The sequence below is a fragment of the Rhinoderma darwinii genome, chromosome 13 (assembly GCF_050947455.1).
Source record: "Rhinoderma darwinii isolate aRhiDar2 chromosome 13, aRhiDar2.hap1, whole genome shotgun sequence".
NCBI classification, from domain to species: Eukaryota; Metazoa; Chordata; class Amphibia; order Anura; family Rhinodermatidae; genus Rhinoderma; species Rhinoderma darwinii.
This window is the reverse complement of record NC_134699.1, coordinates 40,732,608-40,755,977: the sequence shown is the minus strand read 5'-3', so window position 1 is coordinate 40,755,977 and position 23,370 is coordinate 40,732,608. Positions and strand designations below refer to the sequence as shown.

Genomic DNA, 23,370 nt, shown 5'->3' with positions numbered 1-23,370 from the left:
CTCCCTGCGTGTCCAGGCTGTTATTATGTGATATCAGAGGACATTACAGGGAAGAGGTATAAGAGGAGAGAACTACAACTCCCAGCATGACCAGGCTGTTATTAAGGGATATGAGAGGACATTAGAGGGAAAAGGTATAAGAGGAGAGAACTACAACTTCCGGCATTCCCCTGGCTCCAGTTCTCACACAATTGCTAACAAACTATAAAAAAATACTTACCCTGCCCAGTGTTAATGGCTCCTCTCAGGAGTGGAAAGTGGTGGGCAATACTTGTAGCAAATGTGCGTGTCTCACGTCTGCTACAAGCATAGTTGGAGTAAGCGTCGGGGCGGAGCTTGTAGCAAAAAAAAAGAATGTATATTTTTTATTTATTTTTTTGCAGTGGATGAGCGGAGTGTCGCGGCACCCCTGAATGGTTCTCGCGGCACCCCGGTTGGGAACCACTGGTCTAGAGCAACAATAGAATTGTATAATTGGAGGGATATTTAACAATCATACAAATATCTGACTGCAACCTAAACATATTAATCTAGCAGTATTAAGAGCGTTAACCTACCAGGTTTAGAAGGAAGACAGGAGCCAGGGAGGAGTTTGGTAAGATGACATAAGCCTGAATATCTATTTTTGGTGAAACAGTCAAATTTCCAGGCTTGATGTCCAATAATGGAGCGGCGGTGGATGAAATATGCAGTTTCATCAGCATATCTGGGTACATCTTTGACAACTGAGACAAAAAAAAACATGATTGTGTAAAAGCATTTTTGTGTTGAGTCAATGTATTAAAAGAGGAACTGGTCACTTCTCCGGACATGTCTATTTTTTTTAGTAAATACTTGTATCCCCCATCAAATAAGATTTCTTCAACATACTTTCTTAGAACTCTGCATTGTGCGGTTCAACTGTTATTCCTCCTAGAAATTTATGAAGAAATTGACAACTGGGTGTTACCATTCCCCTTGTCAAAAGGGGTGTGTCCCTACACAGTCTAAGACTGTCAGCATAAATTGTACTGTCTCAGTTTGTGTAGGGACACACCCCCAACTGGTAACACCCAGTTGTTAATTTATTCCTAAATTATGGGAGGAATAACAAAAGAACAGCACAACGTAAAGTTCTAAGAAAAGATGTTCCGGAATTGTTATTTCATGGCGACTACAATTATTTACTCAAACAGACATGTCAGGAGAGGTGACATGTCCTCCTTACTAGATAAGGAAGACCTTTATAAAGGCTTTTTACCTGGGGGATCAGTACCCCAAATGAAGAGGTATTCAGTCGAATGTTGAAATCCTTAGGAATCTATGATTGGAAGAAAGCCATAACACAACACTTATAACAGAAAACAAATGTTATTTTATCGCCTTGTACTATATACACTAATAAATAGTTTACAACATACTTGGAATTGCATGTTAGTAGATGACCTGTTGTCAAGTGACCCTTTTAATAAAGGCTTAGGTAGCACTCTAGATGTCTACAACAAAACTGTCAATCTGTTATCACAATCATTTTCTACCTGTTGTATATGCTTATCTATTAGCTTTTCATGATAGATGATCCATAACTCTTTCGTTGTGGTGTGGGGTCATCAAAGAATTATCCACATTGAAAAAAAAGTGTTCCAAAAATCATACAATCAATAAATATATATATATATATATATATATATATATATATATATATATATATATATATATATATGACGATAATCTGTTTTAATCATATCCATTCAAGCATTATGATTACATTTAAAAATAGCAATATCCACCTGCTAAAAGAAAGGTGCCCACTACAATCTTCTGAGCATTGTTCCCCTTTGGTTTATAGCTCCAAGATTTCTGTATACCTCTGAGCTTTACTATCAGGCTCTCGTTTGATGTCAATCAGAATAATAGTTTATCAGAACATCAGCCATGATGAACAGACAGAACATGGCATTTCTTGGCTTAAGTCCTTGCTCAGAAGAGCTCACCCCCAAACCTCTCCTAGGCTATCAGTGTAAATTTATGTTGCTCTTGACATACCATCTTGTCAGTCATGTTGAAGATGAGTTTTCCAGCTGAATAATAGACAAAACCAGCCGTGTTAAACAAATAATCAGAGACTCCGAAGTAAACCATGAGGCTATGGTCAACAGGTAAGGTCAGGTTTGGTGGTGAGAAAGGAGGAGGAGTGCGTTGAGACAGCTCAAAAAATTCCCCCTGTGGAGACATGCGGTGGTAAAATATTATAAGTTAGTCATAGCATATGAGTATGTGTACTAAGTGCACATAGAGTATTAATATATATACTACTGGGACATACAGTACATCACGTTTGTACCTAACATACAAATTCCTGCGTTAAACATATACTATATGGACAAAAATATTACAACAACTGCAGTCAGCATAAATAATTCCCTTCCTTTCGCCCCCCAATCAGGATATTGGGGGTCTGTGAGAAGGGTGTATTGCACCCACTAGATTAATCTCTCTTGATTTATCTGTAATACCAGTTTGCCATTGTTAATGCATATTTCTGGAACAGTGACTGGAAGAACTCACCTTTAGTTGCAGATCCACACAATCCGCTGTCACTGGTGGCGGACCAGTCAGGGAGTAGTCAATAGCAGCAACACTGTCAATCTTTGCGGTTACTTAAAAAAAGATAAATGTTACTCTACTGTGCATCAAAACTTTTCAAACTATATCTCATTCATGAGGACAATAGATTCATTCTAATAGCGCTGACCTTGTAGCCAGGGTCACCGAGAAGTACTGCAGGTATTACCCAATATTACACACTTTATTTCCTTTTTATGATTTTATAATGTAAATGAAGGGAACCCCTAAGGGTATGTTCACACGGCAGCGTCCGTTACGGCTGAAATTACGGTGCTGTTTTCAGGAGAAAACAGCACCGTAATTTCAGCCGTAATGGCATGTTTAGGCGTGTTTCGCAGCATCCATTACGGACGTAATTGGAGCTGTTTTTCCATGGAGTCCATGGAAAACGGCTCCATTTACGTCTGAAGAAATGACAGGCACTTCTTTGACGCGGGCGTCTTTTTTACGCGCCGCCTTTTGACAGCGGCGCGTAAAACAAATGACCGTCGGCACAGAACATTGTAAGACCCATTCAAATGAATGGGCAGATGTTTGCCGACGCTTTTGAGCCGCATTTTCGGACGTAATTCGGGGCTAAAACGCCCGAATTACGTCCGTAAATAGTGTGTGTGAACCCAGCCTTAAGCTTATGGGTATGGCCGGCTCCCCTTGAGATGGTCAGCCTACCTGGTAAGGTTTGCAGTAGTGGTTCCAATTTGCTGGTAATTGCATTACTAACCAGAGGACAGATCTAATGGGATAAACAGACAAAACTATGTAAAGTACTGCAATATTCCTTGTTTATTAGATGGTGACAACACACATACCGATGAGGTATTATTTAGCGTTATCTATGGTAGATTAATAATTGCCAGAGCCAAGATCAACATCCAGTCTGGCACTCAGATCTGAAGTCCATTAATAATTTATTATGTAGTCAGTGTCAGGCTTAGGTTCCTTTGGCCCACCAGAAGAAATGATTATGAGGGCCCATCCTCTATCCATACCGAACACATGTACGTCCACATTTATTTGCATTGTACTCTTTATTATTACCATTGCACACACAGGACATATCATCAATAAGGTCTAATAGGTTATTTATGAACCAGCCCATAAGAAATAGACCCTAGTGGCAAGTGATCGGCACAAAGTCTGCTCTAAATGGAGATTGCTTCTGCTGGAGCTTTGCTGCCGGTTGTGTTAGAGCTTTAGTACTCTGGTGAATCAGTCCAACCCCGTATGTAGATCTCTTCAAAATAGGGTCAACTGTGTGTACATTAATGTAGATGGTTTTACATTTTGGCATTTAATTTTGTGAATATAAAGCCTTCTCACCCCTTTCCATTCCCCTTCCCCTTATTTCCCTACTGTCCCCTTTTTATATTCCTGAGGTCGGTATATAATCGCAAGCTGTTATTAAAGGATTACAATAGACAAGGCATTGTCCTCTCCTAAAAGCTATGCTATTTAAATTTTATGCCATTTGGCTAGGAGAAACACGGGAAAAATACACCGCACTCATAGATATTCATATTCATGAGGGGAGTGCCGTCCCGCTTTCCCTGCCCATCAGGCCCGTGATTGACAGGTTACTGTGTATACGTGTACACACTGCAGCCAGTTAGTCACCACAGAGAGGGGTGGGGGGAGGTGGAGAGACGTGGAGGGGACACGCACTCCCCTCATAAATAACTAGTTTGGTGTACTCTTTCCATGATCCTATTAGCCAAACAGCACACATTTTTTGTGCGTTTTTTACTACTAGAAATGTGGACCTGTAGCTGTGTTATGCTGCCCTTATATAGGGCAGCATGTTAAGCTGACAGATCCGCTTTAAACGGGTTGACCACATTATTTAATCTAGTTTTTTTATGGTCCTCCAAAAATAAGCTGATCACAGGTTATCCCACTGTTGGTACCCCTAGTGATCAGCTCTAATCTGCAACAGAACCCACAAGCAAGTGTTCAGTTACCTTGCAGCTCCACCACAGGTCAAAATAAAGCATTACATGGTGTCTATTGGAATCAATGGGCCGGTTTTTGTTATGCAATTGAATGTTGGGTCCTCCAGAGAGAGAAATGCTCTTAGTAGCCGCTCCGGGTAATTGATGGAGTTCTTGTATGTCTTAATGGGCTATTGGAAAATGTTTTGTTTTTTTAAACCAGACATCCCCTTTAAGGTAATTTTATTAGTAATGTTTGAAATGATGAAATGATTCTCTAGCCCTTCCAAGCTTTTTCCATTACTACTTGGCTAGCCAAGTGGTGAATGCTCATTGGCGGCTCTCCTCCTCTGATTATAATCCAGCGGTGTGCCTAGAACAGAATTGTAAGTCCTGGCCAGAGCCTACTAGTCACAAAGAAGGTGTGGTATGTCGCTTTTTATATTACTCTGAAGAGGAAGCTAAATGATCACCACATATTCCTCTAAGGCTTCCTCACATCTTCCTCAGCCGAAGAGCCTACTGGGCTTCCGCTTTTGGAGGTTGCATAGAATTACCACTCTCTCAGACATAGTTGATGGGGACTTTTTCTGTACGTTCCAACATTTGCAAATTACTTTTTATCTACCAGATCACTCCATATTCCAGTATTATCAATTGAACCATGCCTTTGGGCACAGTTTCATGGTTTGGCTGTCACAATTTACACCTGCTGGACAGTCTAGCACAAAATTCTAACCTGGTTAAAACAAATCAAATTTTTATAGATACCTGATGTGTACCTGTGCTCCTTTAAAGGAAAGGTCCATTCATAAATGGTAGAGTGACATACCTGACTTGACCAGGGATGATTATGGTGACCTTTTAGACAGCTCTGGTCCCCCCTTATTAGTGCCCGGGATAGGTTAGTACAGGTTTAATTCATTCCCAGAATTTACTATACTCCCCCTATCATCTCTACACAATGGTTAGATTGGCCTTGGCAGATTGCCCGAGGTGTGTGCTTGCCCCTGGTGAGATGTTGCAAATTTTTGGGGAATGTGGGGTACTTCAAGATTACTGGCGTGATGTTCTTGCATTTATGGAGTCTTATCTAGGTACCCCAGGGAATATGCACCCTAAGGTCTGTCTCTTGTGGATGAGCTCCCTCTTACTGTTGCTACTATATCATTGTAATCCTCTGTTTATTGCCCTGACTCCCTTATTTTCCTTCCCCTATATGCCAATGTTGCTCCCGCATTGGGGAGCTTTTATGGTATTCTGTCTATAATGATAGGAGATGTTGTACACCTCAAAGACAAAATGTATCACTCGCTTTTTCCTCGTGTGCACATGCTTTATTATACTGCTATTTTCTCATGATATTCACTGTACAGTTTTTGATTTGTTAAATAAACCTTCCTTAAAAAAAAACAATATTTCTATTCACCTGATTCTCTATAGCTTTTCTTAATGCCTTGTCAACATTGTGGCGGAAGAGGTCAACCAACCAACTGCAACAGAACAAGAAATATAAGCTTCATATTAATGTGTAAGAAATGTAGTATCTCAGACGACTACAGGACAATCATCCTGATAAATAAATGCATTAACTATATAAGATAAGCTCAGAGCAGTAATGATTGCAGTATTTTTAGACATGCCCATCAATTGTATAGATTTTGGTATTGTATGGTTACAATATTCTGTGGATGCTGTGAAAATAAAAATGTTCAACGCACCTTAATTTCCCAGACACATGGATCTTGACATCTGAGATGTGGTTGCTGCAGTCAGAGAGAGCAATTGTTGGTTTTCCTGCCGTGTCACTTCCTACCTTCAGCCCCACAGATATACTGAGTCCTTCCACCTTCAGATCAAATCTACCTTTTGTGGATCTAATGATAAAACGATTACATTTAAGAGGCCTGTTCCTAAACTCCAAATATCAACCATTTAGATCCAGGCAGTCAATGGAAAAAATGGAAACATCCAAGAAGATTGGTACAGAGATTAGAGAGCAACTTTCCACTGTCCACCAGGGACTTTCTAAGAAACTAAACCACTTACCAACAGGGACTTTTTCTGGACAGCAAACCACTGGATATAAGAAACAGATTGGGACCCTAAACTACTGTGAGACAGGCCACTAAACCAAAGGACACCAGGGTTCTACTGGGCACCAAAACACTCAAGACCAGGGATTTTTGGGGCACTAGATGATAAATAGACAGACAGACAGACAGACAGATAGTTGCCGTGATGTTTCATTTTCTTACGAACGCAGTGCCTTTACTTTCCAGTTTCCTTTAATCTCTATGAAGGCTCCAGAGATTGACAGCTTTAAGCCAACATTGGGTACCGGGCTGATTTGTGAGCTGGGTAGCTGGAAGTTTTGAATAGTCATGCTGTAATTAAATAATATTCTAAATTAATTATATGCTCATTTTCTTATGACCTCACGAAAAATTAATAATGGCTGCCATCATAGGGACATTGTTTAAGTCACTGTTATGATCAGAGGTAACTTATATTAAGCAAAGCAAAATCTGTGACATACAGTAGCCCCCACCTACTATATATCCTTTATAATAATGGTATCTTATTATATGTGACTTCTACCTCTGCACCCTCTATAGCTGCGCTCCTGTTTATGGTGACATTGGCTGCCACTGTTTTGGGAGTATCGTGGTTGCCCCTATTTTGAGGGCAAGTGCCTGTCATGAGTGCACTGTCGCTATCACTATTATTGGGGCACTGTGATTGTACGTGTTAATAGGCCACTGTGATAGTTATATAGGTATTATGTCACTGTTTTCGGGTCACTGTTTTCGGGTCACTGTGACTGTCACTGTTTTGGAGGTATTGTGGACGTCACTATTATCATTTACACTGCTGTGTGGTAATTTATATGGGGGGCATTGTGACTGGCATTGTAAGAGGGCACTGACCTGATCAGAGTATTTGGGGGTGGGCTTCATGTATGAAGACTTTGCTGCTACGCATTTCCCTTTTCTCTGGAATAATTTTTTAGTAGGCAAGTATTAAACATGATGACATTTGGGCACACATGTTGGTTATCTATATGTATACAGGCTATATGGTGATGTTTTAGGGTAAACCTTTGGCGTTTGCACAGGGTGCATCAGCCAGCCTCGCAGAAGAAGGCACTACCAAAACTTGGCACTCGTCGATTGTGACCACCACAAATCTTAATATTATTTTTATAGCAGTTTTATTTAGATATTGCATACAACTCTTATCAGATTACTTCATACTGTATATGGTGCTGTATGTTGGAATTATTTGAGCACTGTATGGTGATATTTACTTTGGCATTGTGTGCCACTGCTAGTTAGTCACTGTACAGTATATTATTTTTGAGGTGTGTGGTGGAGGCAGCAATGTATAGGACTGTTATTTATGCAACTGTATGGAAGTGTTTTTTGGCCAAACTTACGGCGCTGTTATTTGGGCACCATAATGTAAGGTGCTTATAATTAGACACTGTATGGTATAGTAATGGTTGTACAATGTATGACAGTACACCACATGGGGGCAAAAACAGAGCGTACCACATAGGACACCTTCCAATGTAAGGGCAGCCTTGGTCCAATATATAGGATATTTTCCAGTTCTGTAGGACTCATGCAGAAGGCTAAAGCCTGCTTACCTGTTGAAACTGTATTTGACTTTTCCCACATGGGTATGAGCAGAGCCTGAGAAATCTGGAAGATGAACCTTAGCAAGTTCCTGTTGCAAAGCACTCATTCCCTCCTGCCGTGCTGAGAGAACAAAGTGATGATATACAGTGTATAGGGGAATGCAAAGACCAAAAATATATTTTTCTTTACCAGCTAAATGTGGTTATGAATAAAAACCATAAAAACTAGAGAAAATAAAACCAATAGTTTTACCAAACTAGCTATATTGCAGAAGACATCATGTGGCAAGTATGTGATTGGATGGTATTGGCACCACTTTTTATAAATGACTCAGATTCTCTATTGTTTGCAAATCGTTCGGGACCACAAAGCATTGAGGTTTATGTGGGTGTGCAAAACAAGAGGAGTTTCTATGCAGTTTTGGTAACGTTCCTGGGTGGAACAGGGGAAGGTTTTGAAATGTCTCACAATTTGAAATATAATGTTAGGAGGTGTGGGGCAGGGACAACTAAGGTTGATCCATCAGTGTAAGAAAACTTTGTATGTTAGGGAACTTCTTTATCAGCAATTCCCTAATATATGTATATATACAGTTAGGTCCAGAATTATTTGGACAGTGACACAAGTTTTGGCATTTTAGCAGTTTACCAAAACATATTGAATATACAGTTATATAATGAATATGTGCTTAAAGTGCAGACTCTCAGCTTTAATTTGAGGGTATTCACATCCTAATTTGAGGAAGGGTTTAGGAATGACTGCTCTTTAATATGTAGCTGCATCTCTTTTTCAAGGGACCAAAGGTAATTGAACAATTATCTCAAAAGCTATTTAATGGGCTGCATGGGCTATTCCCTCGATAATCCATCATCAATTAAGCAGGTAAAAGGTCTGGAGTTGATTCCATGGGTGGCATTTGCATTTGGAAGCTGTTGCTGTGAACCCTCAACATGAGGTCAAAGGAGGTCTCAATGCAAGTGAAACAGACCATCGTTAGGCTGAAAAAAAAGAAGAAATCCATCAGAGAGATAGCACAAATTTTAGGAGTGGCCAAATCAACAGTTTGGTACATTCTTGAAAAAAAAAAAGAGCGCACAGGTGATCTCGTGAATTCCAAAAGGCCTGGACGTCCACGGCAGACAACAGTGGTGGATGATCGCAGAATCCTTTCCATGGTAGAGAAAAACCGCTTCACAGCATCTACCCAAGTGAAGAACACTCTCCTGGAAGTAGGTGTATCAGTATCTAAGTCTGCCATAAAGAGAAGACTTCATGAGAGAAAATACAGAGGGTTCACCACAAGGTGCAAACCATTAATCAGCCTCAAAAATAGAAAGGCCAGATTAGACTTTGCCAAACAACATGTAAAGAAGCCGCCCAGTTCTGGAACAGCATGAAAATAAGATCAACCTGTACCAGAATGATGGGAGGAAGAAAGTATGGAGAAGGCTTGGAACGGCTCACTCATGATCCAAAGCACACCACATCCTCTGTAAAACATGGTGGAGGCAGTGTGATGGCATGGTGGGGGCAGTGTGATGGCATGGTGGGGGCAGTGTGATGGCATGGAGGAGGCAGTGTGATGGCATGGGCATGCATAGCTGCCAAAGGCACTGGGTCACTAGTGTTTATTGATGAAGTGACTGAAGACAGAAGCAGCCGGATTAATTCTGAAGTGTTCAGGGATTTACTTTCTGCTCAGATTCAACCAAATGCAGCAAGGTTGATTGGACGTCGCTTCACAGGACAGATGGACAATGACCCAAAACATACTGCGAAAGCAACCCAGGAGTTTTTTAAGGCAAAGAAGTGGAATATTCTGCAATGGCCGAGTCAATCACCAGATCTCAACCCGATCGAGCTGCATTTCACTTGCTTAAGACAAAACTTAAGGCAGAAAGACCCACAAACAAGCAACAACTGAAGACGCTGCAGTAAAGGCAAAGCATCACAAAGGAGGAAACCCAGCGTTTGGTGATGTCCATGGGCAAAGGATTCTCTACAAAGTATTAAAAAAAAAAAACATTTTATTTATTGTAATGTTAATTTGTCCAATTAATTTTGAGCTCCTGAAATGAGGAGTCTGTGTAGAAAAATGGTTGCAATTCCTAAACGTTTCACAAGATATTTTTGTTCAACCCCTTGAATTAAACCTGAAAGTCTACACTTCAATTGCATCTCAGTGATTTAATTTAAAATCCAATGTGCTGGCACGCAGAGCCCAAATCATGAAGATTGTGTCACTGTCCAAATAATTCTGGACCTAACTGTATATTACCTGAATATCTCCATAAGGCTGCGTTCACACATTGCTGTTTTTTATTCCAAAGAAGAAAAATCTTGCGACACTAAATACCTGGTAAAAATTTGGTATATTTCTACTATCTAAAATGAGCATGACGGACACAGATACACTCCCATGGGCAATGGCCAATTCACATGTACACACACTTCTTGGCCTATTGCTGTATTGTTGTAGTTTAAACTATGATGTGTGAATGCAGCCCTAACAATTGTAGAAGAGAGCAGCTGCAAGGACATCAAATTCTGTGCACCTGCTCATCCCAGAACCATCAACAGAAAAAGTGTTTGGTCACTTGCAAACTGTGGTAAATTCATGGGATTCCCTTGACCGCAATGTTTCTTTATGGGAAACAAGTTTGCTTGATAGGCCATCAATGTTAAAGTCCTAAGGCACCCTTTAAGCTTTGCGCATTTAAAAACAAAAAAACAAAATAATAATAACTTTATTTGATTTACATATCTGATACTGAATTGTGCTGTATCAGATCCTAAAGATAAAGAATGTTCCCTGGCAACCAAAGCTTTACCAAGAGTGTATGCCCTAAGGATAACCCATTTGGTCAGCTATAACCTAATGTCCTGTCCCAGTTTACATTGGGAAATACTTCTAGGAGGAAGCTGTATCGCATTTTGCAATAATGAACTTTTTACTTTTTATTGCTTTTTTGCAAAATAGTTCACATGAGATGATGCTTGGAAATTTAAGGGGATTTCCCAACTATTTGATTAGAGAACTATATGATAATTGAAGCTAAGTGTAATAATAATATGCGCACATTTTATATACATTTCACCACTGCCAGCTGGAGAATACCAATAAAGCCTACTCGCAATTTTTCAACCAGTTTTGTTTATTGCTTCAATGCGTCTAAATTAAAAATTAAGCAACTTTGCAAATAGTCTTTAATGCTGTATTGCGCATACAGCTCCCATGCAGACCTATTAGTTTCCATGGTTACAGACTGCAAACATATCTTGTGTAGTCTGATCCTGCAGTTATGTGTTACTCCAATCTGTCTGCCCCCTTTTCTTGTTAATCTTCTGTCTAAGACTTACTTTCTATCAGCGTAACATGTCCTAATAATGTTTATAACAGGACATCTCTACAATTTATTTTGTGTTTGGCTCTGTTCACTTGCATTAAAGGACTTGCCCCGAGATTGACATTTATCACCTATCCATAGAACAGGTGATAAATGTTATATCGCTGGTGGCCTCAATGATCACTATAACCTCCTGAGATTACATTTCAGCATTACTCACTTATCCCCGATGTAACGCTGAATCCGCGGGCAGACTTCTACGGTTAGTTAGAGGGATTTGTTTTCCCTGTGCGCGCCGTAAACTTCAACTCCCATCATGCAATTCGTTCCTCTGTCTGTTGTGTATCCCTGTTCGCCAGCTCAAGTTAAGTTGATTTGCAGATGTTTACGCTGTGCATTGACGGAGCTCTGTGATACCCAGCAGTGACGGTAAATTATAAAATTCCCCATATGTACAGTTCACAATCATTCTGAGCCCCCTTCCTTTACTTCAGCAGGGAACGTACAGCACCATCCCTTATAGCGGTCACATGGGATGATGATGTACTGGCCCTGCTGATGCTAGTTGTCACGTGAGCCAATGATGCGCTAACACCACTGAACGGGAGACCAATCTCGGTCACATAGGCATGTGTCGGTGCGTCATCAGTGCAACTAGACAAATAGCAGAGAAGGGAAGCAGCACCACTCCATATGTTGGGAAAAATCAAGTGATTTTATTCCAGAGATGAAACTATAGCTTAGTGGGGCTGAAACTATAGCTTAGTGGTTAGAGCATCGCCTTTCAGTGCTGGGGTTTAAAGTTCAAATCCCACCTTAAAGGAACAGTGTCATCACAAATAATTTTTTTATATGTTAAAGATGTTAGTGCTTTAATAAAAACGTTTATTTTCATTTGTGTGTTTGTGTTTTACTGTTTCTTATTTTTTACACTTTTTCTTCCCTATGGGGGCTGCCATTTTTTGTTCCATTTCTGTGTGTGTCAATTAACGACACACACAGACATGGAACATGGCAGCCACAGTCCCATAGGGACTGCGAACGGCTCCCGTCCCATTGACTGCCGTGTACGGCGTCTGTGTGGGAACTGCGCATGCGCCGCTCCCACACAGTCCTATTCGAAATTGGCGCCGTCCGGCGCCATTTTCCTGTGGACCGGAAGTCGCGGCCGGACAGTAATATTACTACTTCCGGTCGCGGCTTCCGGACTTGTGCACATGGAACAGCGGCAGCAAAGGGAGCGGACGGGCCGGAGGGAGCCGTGGCGGCAGGAGCAGGTAAGAGATTTCAATGTATGTTAGTGTTTGTGTGTGTTTACTACTGTATGTAAACCTACTACACTGTGGGTTACCTCAAAAAATGGCGACACACAGTGTAGGAGGTTAAACCTTTCAAACCCCTCGTTTATCCCGGCACTAGCCAGGATAAAGGAGGGGGGGATGCTGAGAGCTCACTAGAGCGAGGGCTTTTAACCCAATGTTGCAATGCTGCAATTTTGGGAACAGCTCCATCTAGTGACCAAAAATGGGTAGTATTATAAATTAGAAATAATTTATAATATTACATGGACTCGTGCAAAAAAATAAAAAAAATTTGAACAATGTTTAATCACCCACACACTAAATGTTTAATTTTTTAAAAAAAAACATGTTTTTCTGGCAACACATTCCCTTTAACAACGTCTCTTCAATTTATGAGGCTTTCCTGCTTGTGCTCTTTTTAAAGGGGCAATACACGACAAAAAAAGGGCATTTAAAAAATACAAATCTGAGGGTACAGCTGTAGCCTTTGTAAAATATAAAGAGCTTAATAAAATCTGTAAAAATGTAATAAAATTAGCAAAAATACAAAATGAAAGGCAGGTGGCCAAGGATAGTAAAACAAATCCCAAAAAAATTCTTCAAGTATATAAATGCTAAAAAGCCAAGTTCTGAACATGTAGGACCCCTAGATAATGGTAATGGGGAGTTGATCACTGGGGATCAAGAGAAGGCAGAGTTACTAAATGGGTTCTTTAGCTCTGTGTACACAACAGAAGAAAGAGCAGCTGATGTAGCCGCTGCCGGTGCTGTTAATATATCAGTTGATATACTGAATTGGATGAATGTAGATATGGTCCAAGCTAAATAAAATAAAATAAATGTGCACAAGGCCCCGGCACCAGATGGGTTACACCCTAGAATTCTTAAAGAGCTTAGTTCAGTTATTTCTGTCCCCCTCTTCATAATATTCAGAGAATCTCTAGTGACTGGTATAGTGCCAAGGGACTGGCGCAGCGCAAATGTGGTGCCTATTTTCAAAAAGGGCTGTAGGTCTTCCCCGGGTAATTATAGACCAGTAAGCTTAACATCCATAGTGGGGAAAATGTTTGAGGGGCTATTGAGGGACTATATACAGGATTATGTGACAATAAATAGTATTATAAGTGACAGCCAGCACGGTTTTACTAAGGACAGAAGTTGTCAAACCAAACTAATCTGTTTTTATGAAGAGGTGAGCAGAAGTCTAGACAGAGGGGCCGCTGTGGATTTAGTGTTTTTGGACTTTGCAAAGGCATTTGACACTATCCCCCATAGACGCCTAATGCGTAAATTAAGGACTATAGGTTTAGAAAATATAGTTTGTAATTGGATTGAGAATTGGCTCAAGGACCGTATCCAGAGAGTTGTGGTCAATGATTCCTACTCTGAATGGTCCCCGGTAATAAGTGGTGTACCCCAGGGTTCAGTGCTGGGGCCACTATTATTCAACTTATTTATTAATGATATAGAGGATGGGATTAATAGCACTATTTCTATTTTTGACACCAAGCTATGTAATATAGTTCAGTCTATGGAAGATGTTCATGAATTGCAGGCAGATTTAAACAAACTAAGTGTTTGGGCGTCCACTTGGCAGATGAAGTTTAATGTAGATAAATGTAAAGTTATGCATCTGGGTACCAACAACCTGCATGCATCATATGTCCTAGGGGGAGCTACACTGGCGGATTCACTTGTTGAGAAGGATCTGGGTGTTCTTGTAAATCATAAACTCAATAACAGCATGCAGTGTCAATCAGCTGCTTCAAAGGCCAGCAGGATATTGTCGTGTATTAAAAGAGGCATGCACTCACGGGACAGGGATGTAATATTGCCACTTTACAAAGCATTAGTGAGGCCTCATCTAGAATATGCAGTTCAGTTCTGGGCTCCAGTTCATAGAAAGGATGCCCTGGAGTTGGAAAAAATACAAAGAAGAGCAACGAAGCTAATTAGGGGCATGGAGAATTTAAGTTATGAGGAAAGATTGAAAGAATTAAACCTATTTAGCCTTGAAAAAAGACGACTAAGGGGGGACATGATTAACTTATATAAATATATGAATGGCACATACAAAAAATATGGTGAAATCCTGTTCCTTGTAAAACCCCCTCAAAAAACAAGGGGGCACTCCCTCCGTCTGGAGAAAAAAAGGTTCAAGCTGCAGAGGCGACAAGGCTTCTTTACTGTGAGAACTGTGAATCTATGGAATAGCCTACCGCAGGAGCTGGTCACAGCAGGGACAGTAGATGGCTTTAAAAAAGGGTTAGATAATTTCCTAGAACAAAAAAATATTAGCTCCTATGTGTAGAAATTGTTCCTTCCCTTTTCCCGTCCCTTGGTTGAACTTGATGGACATGTGTCTTTTTTCAGCCGTACTAACTATGTAACTATGTAACTATGTAAAAGATGCAACGTTTCGGCTAACATTAAGCCTTTTTCCTCTAGGAAAGCGCGCACCAGGATTTAACTTACTCTTTAGTCTGGAGTGCTGTTCTAATCTATGTTTTCTCCATCATTGCGACTAGAACTACATAATTTCTGGCGCTCCATGGGGTTTATGGGAAAAGTAGGAAACTGCACAAGAAGGAAATTATAACTATATTGGTAAGTGTGGTATATTTGAACGTTTAGTGCAGTCGGAGATAGTTTTTACATTCCGGATAACCCCTTTTATACTACATTTCCCCTGCAGTGGCCACAGCACTGTAAATGCCTGGCTGGCCATGGCTCCCCTGGCAAAGTTAACAGTTTGCCTGGGGTTTCAGGATCTGGATTGCATGTGGTAAAACGCCCCTTTAATTGCACCATGGTATTTAGTTATTATGTTATTGTTCAGATATTTGTATGAATTCAATAACATTTTTTAAAGAAACCGTTGGCAATTCTTGTCATCAGACACAACATTAACAGTTTAACTGAACTCCTATAATGTAATTGGACAGTGAGTTTTTCCTTCTTCAGATAAGTATATAGTGCTTGGTGTTAATGACCTATCCACCCAGACCCCACACCGATCCGACACTCCGGCTGCCTCCGTGTTTGGAACGGTATGCAGTAGTTGGAGCTGGAAGCAGATGGCTCTGGCCACTGCATAGCAGCCGTTCGACAGAACTGCAGCTCTGCTCCTATTCACTTGGATAAATTAAAAAAAAGGCTGCCTGCCGGCAGAAATAAGCCCTGTTTTCCAACCATTATTAAAGAGTAAAAATAAAAAAGTCTTTATTCAATTTGCAACAAGGACAGACTACATGAAATTTAAAAGTTAATGTCCATTTCTGACAGCAATTAGCACAGTGCCAGACGTAAGAGCTCTGTCTAGAAAGGGTTAAGTACCACAACCACAGAGCGCTACATGCAGTTAGTTATTAGTTAGATTCAAAGGTGTCAATAGGACAATTATTAAAATAAAGGTAGAAGCCCCCCCCCGACATGTTTCGCTACGATGTAGCGTCCTCAGGGGTATCGGGGCCAATGACAGCGAGCGGCGGTGTCAGTCTCATTAAGTATTCACTGCAACTAGCTGAACATGTGTCCACAATCAGTCGATAGCCTATCCAAGGAGGAATAGAGGACCGAGCCTCCTCCTCCGTTGATTGACAGATTCTGCCACCAATCACTTACTAGTTAGATGCCACCAATGAACAGCACTCAAGTGCACAAGCACACCAGGCTGCTTGATGGTAATCGCTGTACATATAATTATAACATTACTATAATACAAGAAAGAGGTCACCGATGAGTTTATAGATAAGTGCACAGAGGCACAAAGTGAGAAAAGTGATGGGATAGTAACGAATGTGATTAGTAATAGTACCATTCTAGGTACAAACGCTGTGCCCTGATTAAAGACGATATCATAGTTGCTGTGAGCGGCACAACAATATTACTATGATCTAAATAAGTTATTAGTGGGCTTATAGATTAATACGTTTATAGGGTAGAAAGACATAATAGGCAGAGTTATCATGGACACTGTAGATAAGTGTACGAGTCTACACACGGAGACAGACACACTGGTGTACTGGCATGACTGAATCAGAATGCCGTATATGCCGGACAGCAAGGTAATCGCTATACACAGTATCGGGACACTGCTATTATGCAAAAAATAAATAAAAAAAAAAAAAAAAAGGTTTACTGGAGAGTTTGTAAAACGGTGCACAAACGCACAATGTGAACAGAGTGAAACAATAATAATACAATTTTATAAAAAAAAAAAAAAAAAAAAAGGTTTACTAGAGAGTTTGTAAAACGGTGCACAAACGCACAATGTGAACAGAGTGATACAATAATAATACTATTTAACACACTGGCGCTGTGAGGTGATTAAAGGTGATGTTACAATTACTGTAAGCAGCACAAAAGATGTTACTGTGATCTGGGAAGGTTATCAGTGGACTAATAGATCAATGCGCTAATAAACTAGGGTAAATCAAAATGAGCAGATTCATGATAGGCATTGCAAATTAGTATACAAGTATACACGCTGAAATACCAGAGATATACGCGCAAAGGTGTAACAGAACGGCATAGTAAGAATGCCATTTATGTCAGACAGCGATATAAGTAGTATACAGAATAATACAAAAATATCTATGGATAGATAAAAGGTATGAGATATTACACTCATCGGGCTTAGTAGAGACCAAGCATTCAGAGTCAGTTGCTATCAAAGTGACTCATAAAGAAACGCAGTGAGTTATAATTGATCAAAATATTCAAACCGCCGCTATGTCGCTTACCAAGCTGTAGCCTGGGGGTACCTGAAGCAAATACTAAGTATGATTGATAGTAGTATATTCATATAAGAAATGTGGATAGTAAGGCAGATTATAAAGAGTTTAATGACTACATTGTCAGTACAGTACCAGAATAATCACACAAACTGAAGTATAGTTTGTGTATTCACTTGGATAGGAGCAGAGCTGCTGTACTGTAGGTCATCTACTATTCTTTGACCGGAAGCCATCTGCTTCCAGCAATATTGTACGGTACCCAGAGGCAAGCGGATTGTCGGATCCGTGTGGGGTCCGGATGTCGGCCACGCACCGACCATATACTGATGACCTATCCACCGGATAGGTCATCAGTAAGTGGAAAACCCCTTTAAGACAGGGATTGAGCCAGAATGGAATACTTTGAGATTTCAGCTCTGAAGCCTGCAGAGATGTGAATGCAGTTCTGGACATAATACGAGCTGTAACTCAGGACCAGTATAAGAATACAATGTATTTATAAATTTACTTTGCATTATGTAGCCGTGTGTGTTAATCCTTGTCTATTTATTATGTCTGTTCTAATATCACAGTAGCCCTGCTATTACTGATAATGGACAGTGGAATACAAAATAGCAAACTACCAAAAATGACTGCAGAAATATAAAATCACACCATATCACAAAAATACAACCTGATAATAGAGGATTTAACAAAGGTCTTATTGGTTATAGCACGAATAGAAGTAATGCACTCCCCCTCTCAATATAAAGATTAAATGGAGGATCTGCATGCATACATTATAATGCTCAAAGTGCATATGTCGATGACAATTTAGGGAATTGCTTTGTATATTTGTAAGTAAGACCTATTCTCAACTCCCAGAGAAAATCATTTAACATAGTTTTACACTGTTCCAACATAAATGAAGAATTGCTTTTCTTCATCAAAACCTTCACACAGATTAATAACCTCCATTCCTTGTATAAATTTGCTGTACAACATACCATAATCCAGCCCTTTCTGCGTGAGTCTCACCACAAAGCCGGGGTTCATAGCACCCGCTGCTTTCAGACATAGAACCAGAGAAAGAAGTAGGGGTGTTACATAGAAGAACACCATATCTGCAGGCTTAGGTGCTATCCCTCTGTTCCTTAAACTGTGGTAATCGCAGTCATCATATTTATACAGCACTTGAAGGGAAACAAACAAGGAAGTAAGAAAGAAAGAAAGAAAGAGAATGAGGAAGTGTAAGATCAATGCACCCGTGAGTCACGCAGAGGATGAAGAGATTCTCTTTAACTGACTTTCTATGGTCAAGGAGGACAGAGCACCACGGAGACTCTTTAGCAGTGTAAAAAAGTTGCTGTAGATTTATTCAGAGAGGTACATAAAAAAAAAAGTGCATACAGAGCTGCAACGTTTTGGTAGGCAAACCCACCTTTGTCAAGCATGCAGGTGATTGTACATAGTGGCTTTATATACCCCACCCCCTACATCCAGCACTCACAACACATGTGCGGATGAGTCACCATTAAGATCTTAGCAACCCCAGTAAACATCCCATCCACTGGTGTATGCTTCTCCCAAGCTCCACGTTTATTCATTTCGATCACATGTATAATAGACAATAGTGAATATTGGGCGTCCACAAACCTCACAACCGCTGAGTGTACCGATCCATGGCTGCTAAGGCTGATGAAAAAATGACATATTTTCTATTTTGCGTCTAAACAATACCATTGCCCCTGTCCAGAATAAGGAAGCCAGAGGGGCTTCAATACCTCAATAACATGGCGGCTATCAGTCCTAGTGCGCCTACGTCGGATAACCGCGTATGCGCAATAGCGACCGATTCCGCTAAAGACTCACGGAGCTGGGAGTCATAGTTCCCTGGTTCAATTACCTCAAGTGCGCATGCGCGAGCGTACATCCACCACGAGCGTACAGCGCACCAGGCATCCACCGCTCCACCAATATAAAATACATAACAATGCTATATTAGTAGCATCACAAATAATCCAAACATGGTCCAGCGCAATAATAGATAACAAAACTAATATATTATGTAAACAGTCATAGAGTGAATTTGAACAGCGGTCTATGCAGACAGTAACAAGGACATAAAATCCATATAGACAATTTTACTGTGAATATATCCAATCTCATTTTCAGATCCATTTCAGCAGTTTTGGTAAGTTTGTGTGTGTCCCAATAGATAAATTGCTGTAAAAAAACAAAGGGTGTTATATAAGTGAACAATTAAAAACAATAAAAAAATCTAAATATGCACGAAGTACATTTCAGCCTACAAATTGCCTTACGTAAACGGTTTAAAACTGAAGTCAAGGTTGGGTCCCCTAGGGCTTAACGCGCCCAATTCATAAATCCATTTAAATTCCCTCTGTTTCAATAATTTCTCTCTGTGACCACCCCTCCTCATGGGCGGTATATGATCAATAATTCTAAAACACAGTTGACTGACATTATGTTTACAAGCAATAAAATTTTAGGGACTGGCAATCCTGCTTTCTCTAATCTAATAGAGGATTTGTGATCGTTCAACCGGATCCGGCATTCATTAATGGTCTCACCCACATATAATAGCCCACAAAGGCATTGTATAACATAGAGAACATAACTGGACATGTATATCTGTTCTTAATCATGTACCTTTTATTCATATGGGGATGGATAAAGCTGTCTCCTTTGATACTGCTGTTACAATGATTGCACTCAAGGCAGGGAAAATTCCCATTTTTGGGTTTACTTAAATTTGTCTGTGACAATATTTTTGAACCACCAATGTCTGGCCTTACTAATACGTCTTTTAAACTCCTACCCCGTTTGTACACCATCATAGGGGTGGTTTTTATCCTCGTACCTTTGGTAAGAAGGTTGCAATTACCACGTAAAATTTTATTGATTCAGCCACTAAGTCTATTATAAGAGGAGACAAAGGGAATATGTTCATTCTACTTCTTATTCATTGTGGTTAATAAAGTATCTGTCTGTATTGGTTAATTCATTCCTATGTCTATCAAGTAATCCAGATGGATAACCTCGATCCCTGAATTTCCTATGCATTTCGGATGCTCTTAGATTTAATCTAGTGGGATCAGACACTATCCTTTTGACCCTGAGCATTTGACTCCACGGTAAGGACTCTATCATATGTCTAGGGTGTTGACTACCAAAGGGCAACAAATTATTTCAATCAGTGCTTTTAACAAATAAATCAGTCTCAAGTTTACCATTATTAATCTGGACCAAAGTATCTAGGAACTGTATGGATGAATCAGAATAGACCATGGCGAACTGTAACTCCGGGTACCTCCCATTTAATTCATCAAGGAACAGATTTAGGGTAGTATGATCACCTTTCCAGACAACTTTCTTAATATTTGGGTCAGGCAGCAGCGATAGATGTGCCCCCCCCCCCCCCCCACCCTGCCCTCTTCTCTTTCTCATCTCTTTCTGATACCTTCTTTCTGATATCTAAATTACCTCAACTGCTATGATACTTCTTCAAAGTGATCTGATGATATGGGAATCTCTTGTTCAATTGTTTGTACATAGTTTATTATGTTCACTTATGTTTACTTCGATTGCAACTACTTGCTGATGTTACTTGTAAGGCCTGCGCGCCTTTTCTTTATTTTGTCTCTTGATATCAAACGTTATTTACCAAGATGTTCAGATTTCAAATGTATGATGACTGCATGTATGTTATTCTCTTTTCTGAATAAATAAAAAGAGATTTGAAGAAATAAATATATTGAATATAAATACATAATGGAATGTACTATGGTGGTATAAATGTTTTATAACTCACTTGTTAATTGTTGCAAAATTGTGCCAGAGGTGCTATATTAGTTCATCTTTACATTAATACATTTATTTTTTTACCATGCACATCCTGCCGAAACAACCGCATTGACATGTATGGAACGGAATTTTTAAATTACAGAAATTAGGATGTAAAAAGTACTGAATGAAAAGCAACTTTTTAATGACTGTGATAAATAACTCTGCTAGCCTAGAAATAGATCTGCTCCGAGAATAATATTAGGGCACATGCTCAAGGCCATGCTACAGGTCTGTGTTGTATGTATCTGAAATACAGTGCACATAACTTGCTATCGGTTTATACTGTACCTCACGTGTCTCTGATTTTTTACAATGCCGAATGACATAGGTCTTCGACCTGACAAGGTATTAAAAAAATGTGGCGCTGTCATGTATTCCCAGATACAAAATCGGGGAATTTAAACCAATGAGGCAATATGGGTACAGTTGTGACAAATAGTGTCACTCTCTCTGTCATATTACACCAGATAATAAAACAATAAAATCATTTAATAAAGTTCCTAAAGTTTTGCTAAGTATAAAGTTATGCTAATCTCTTTGCTGGCCTATTTAAGAATTACTTTGTTTATGGGGATCCATCGGTTTCCTCTAAGTGTGAAATATACAAGAGGTTCATCGATGATATCTTTATAATTTGGAAAGGCAACCAAGGTGAATTAAATAATTTTATCAATACCAGTTACAAAAAACTATGGGGGCTGAATTTCACTCACTCCCTCTCTGAAACCAGCATTGAGTTTCTGAACGTTCTAGTTTTCCACAAAGTGAAAAATGTCAATACTAAGTCTTTTTATTTAAACCTGTGAATAGCAAGAATTACCTTGACTTCAAGCTCCCACTATAAAAAGTGACTTTTGAAATGTGTCATTCTGGAAATTCAAAAGAATTAGGAGAAATTACAGTAACAATAAAAACTATAAAGATCTAAGTAATTTACAATGATTTCAAGCTAAGGTTATCCTAAATCTCTTTTAAACTCCTCCAGTACTAAAGCTAGAATACTTATCTAAGAAGTCTTTTTGGTCCCCAATACAAACAGGAACAAAGATAATAATGATTTTTTTTCACCTATTCACCAGATGAGGAATATACTGTCTAAACACTGGAACAGAGACAGGAAAAAAATAACACAAAACATAATTCCTTTCACAAACAGAAAAAGGGAATTTGTGCCAGATTCTACTAAAAGAAACTTTTAGCATTTCCTCTTTTCTCAACTGCGGCTCAGAGTACATTATATACCTAACCGAGTGTTAATGCATTCTACAGTATATTGGTTGCAAAATTCAAGCTTTGAGAAACGGAATTAGGCAGTCCATCACAGATGTGACTTTTTGAATTTTACCATCACCCCAATCGAGCAAATAAAAGTTTAATTTGTAGAATTTGATATGAATTTCTTTTTTTTTGTATGCGATTGAGCATTTGCAAACAGTATAATTACAACTGAAGCTAGCTATTATTGTAGGGAAGAGGCTTTTAGAACTGTGTTCTGTACTAGTTTTATTCTGATAGGAGCTAAAATGTTTTGTTTTTTTTAGAGGATGTCCCAGTGTTTAGACAGTATATTCTTGATCTGGTCACGTTGTTGCGAGGACATGGTGATAAAATTGGTGGAAAAATCATTATTACCTCTGTTTTTAAACTGTATTTAACCACTGATGCTATAACTGTCTCTATGATCTGAGGAGGAGGATCAATCCCCGAAACGTGTTATGGCTATGAGACTTCACAGAGATCTTGGAATATTTGACAGCGCCACACAAAACAATTTTGTTATTATTTTATACCATCTATCTGCCAATTAGCCAAATCACCCTTAGGCCGTATACACATGAACGGGTGTCAAATCGGGTGTCAAATCGGATTTGCATCCTTGCGGGACTTGTTTGAAGACGTCATCCGGGTATATCAGTCAATCCGTTCAAACATTAATGGGTTAGACATGCAGCTTT

The 23,370-nt window shown here is 39.6% G+C and overlaps 1 protein-coding gene across 1 annotated transcript in view; it reads right to left on the bottom strand.

Annotated features, from left to right (window-relative positions):
• Nucleotides 1-18,739, bottom strand: part of LOC142666703 (bactericidal permeability-increasing protein-like) — a 31,001-nt gene extending 12,262 nt beyond the window's left edge. Inside the window, exons 1-10 of the mRNA XM_075846855.1 lie at nucleotides 18,553-18,739; nucleotides 8,188-8,299; nucleotides 6,794-6,922; nucleotides 6,257-6,412; nucleotides 5,965-6,028; nucleotides 3,277-3,340; nucleotides 2,548-2,639; nucleotides 2,026-2,202; nucleotides 1,241-1,300; nucleotides 558-725 (exon numbers count right to left, since the gene is read on the bottom strand). Coding sequence (XP_075702970.1) covers nucleotides 558-725; nucleotides 1,241-1,300; nucleotides 2,026-2,202; nucleotides 2,548-2,639; nucleotides 3,277-3,340; nucleotides 5,965-6,028; nucleotides 6,257-6,412; nucleotides 6,794-6,922; nucleotides 8,188-8,299; nucleotides 18,553-18,667 — 1,137 coding nt within the window. The 5' untranslated portion in view covers nucleotides 18,668-18,739. The remainder of the gene's footprint in view (nucleotides 1-557; nucleotides 726-1,240; nucleotides 1,301-2,025; nucleotides 2,203-2,547; nucleotides 2,640-3,276; nucleotides 3,341-5,964; nucleotides 6,029-6,256; nucleotides 6,413-6,793; nucleotides 6,923-8,187; nucleotides 8,300-18,552) is intronic.
• Between the last annotated feature and the right edge of the window lie 4,631 nt (nucleotides 18,740-23,370).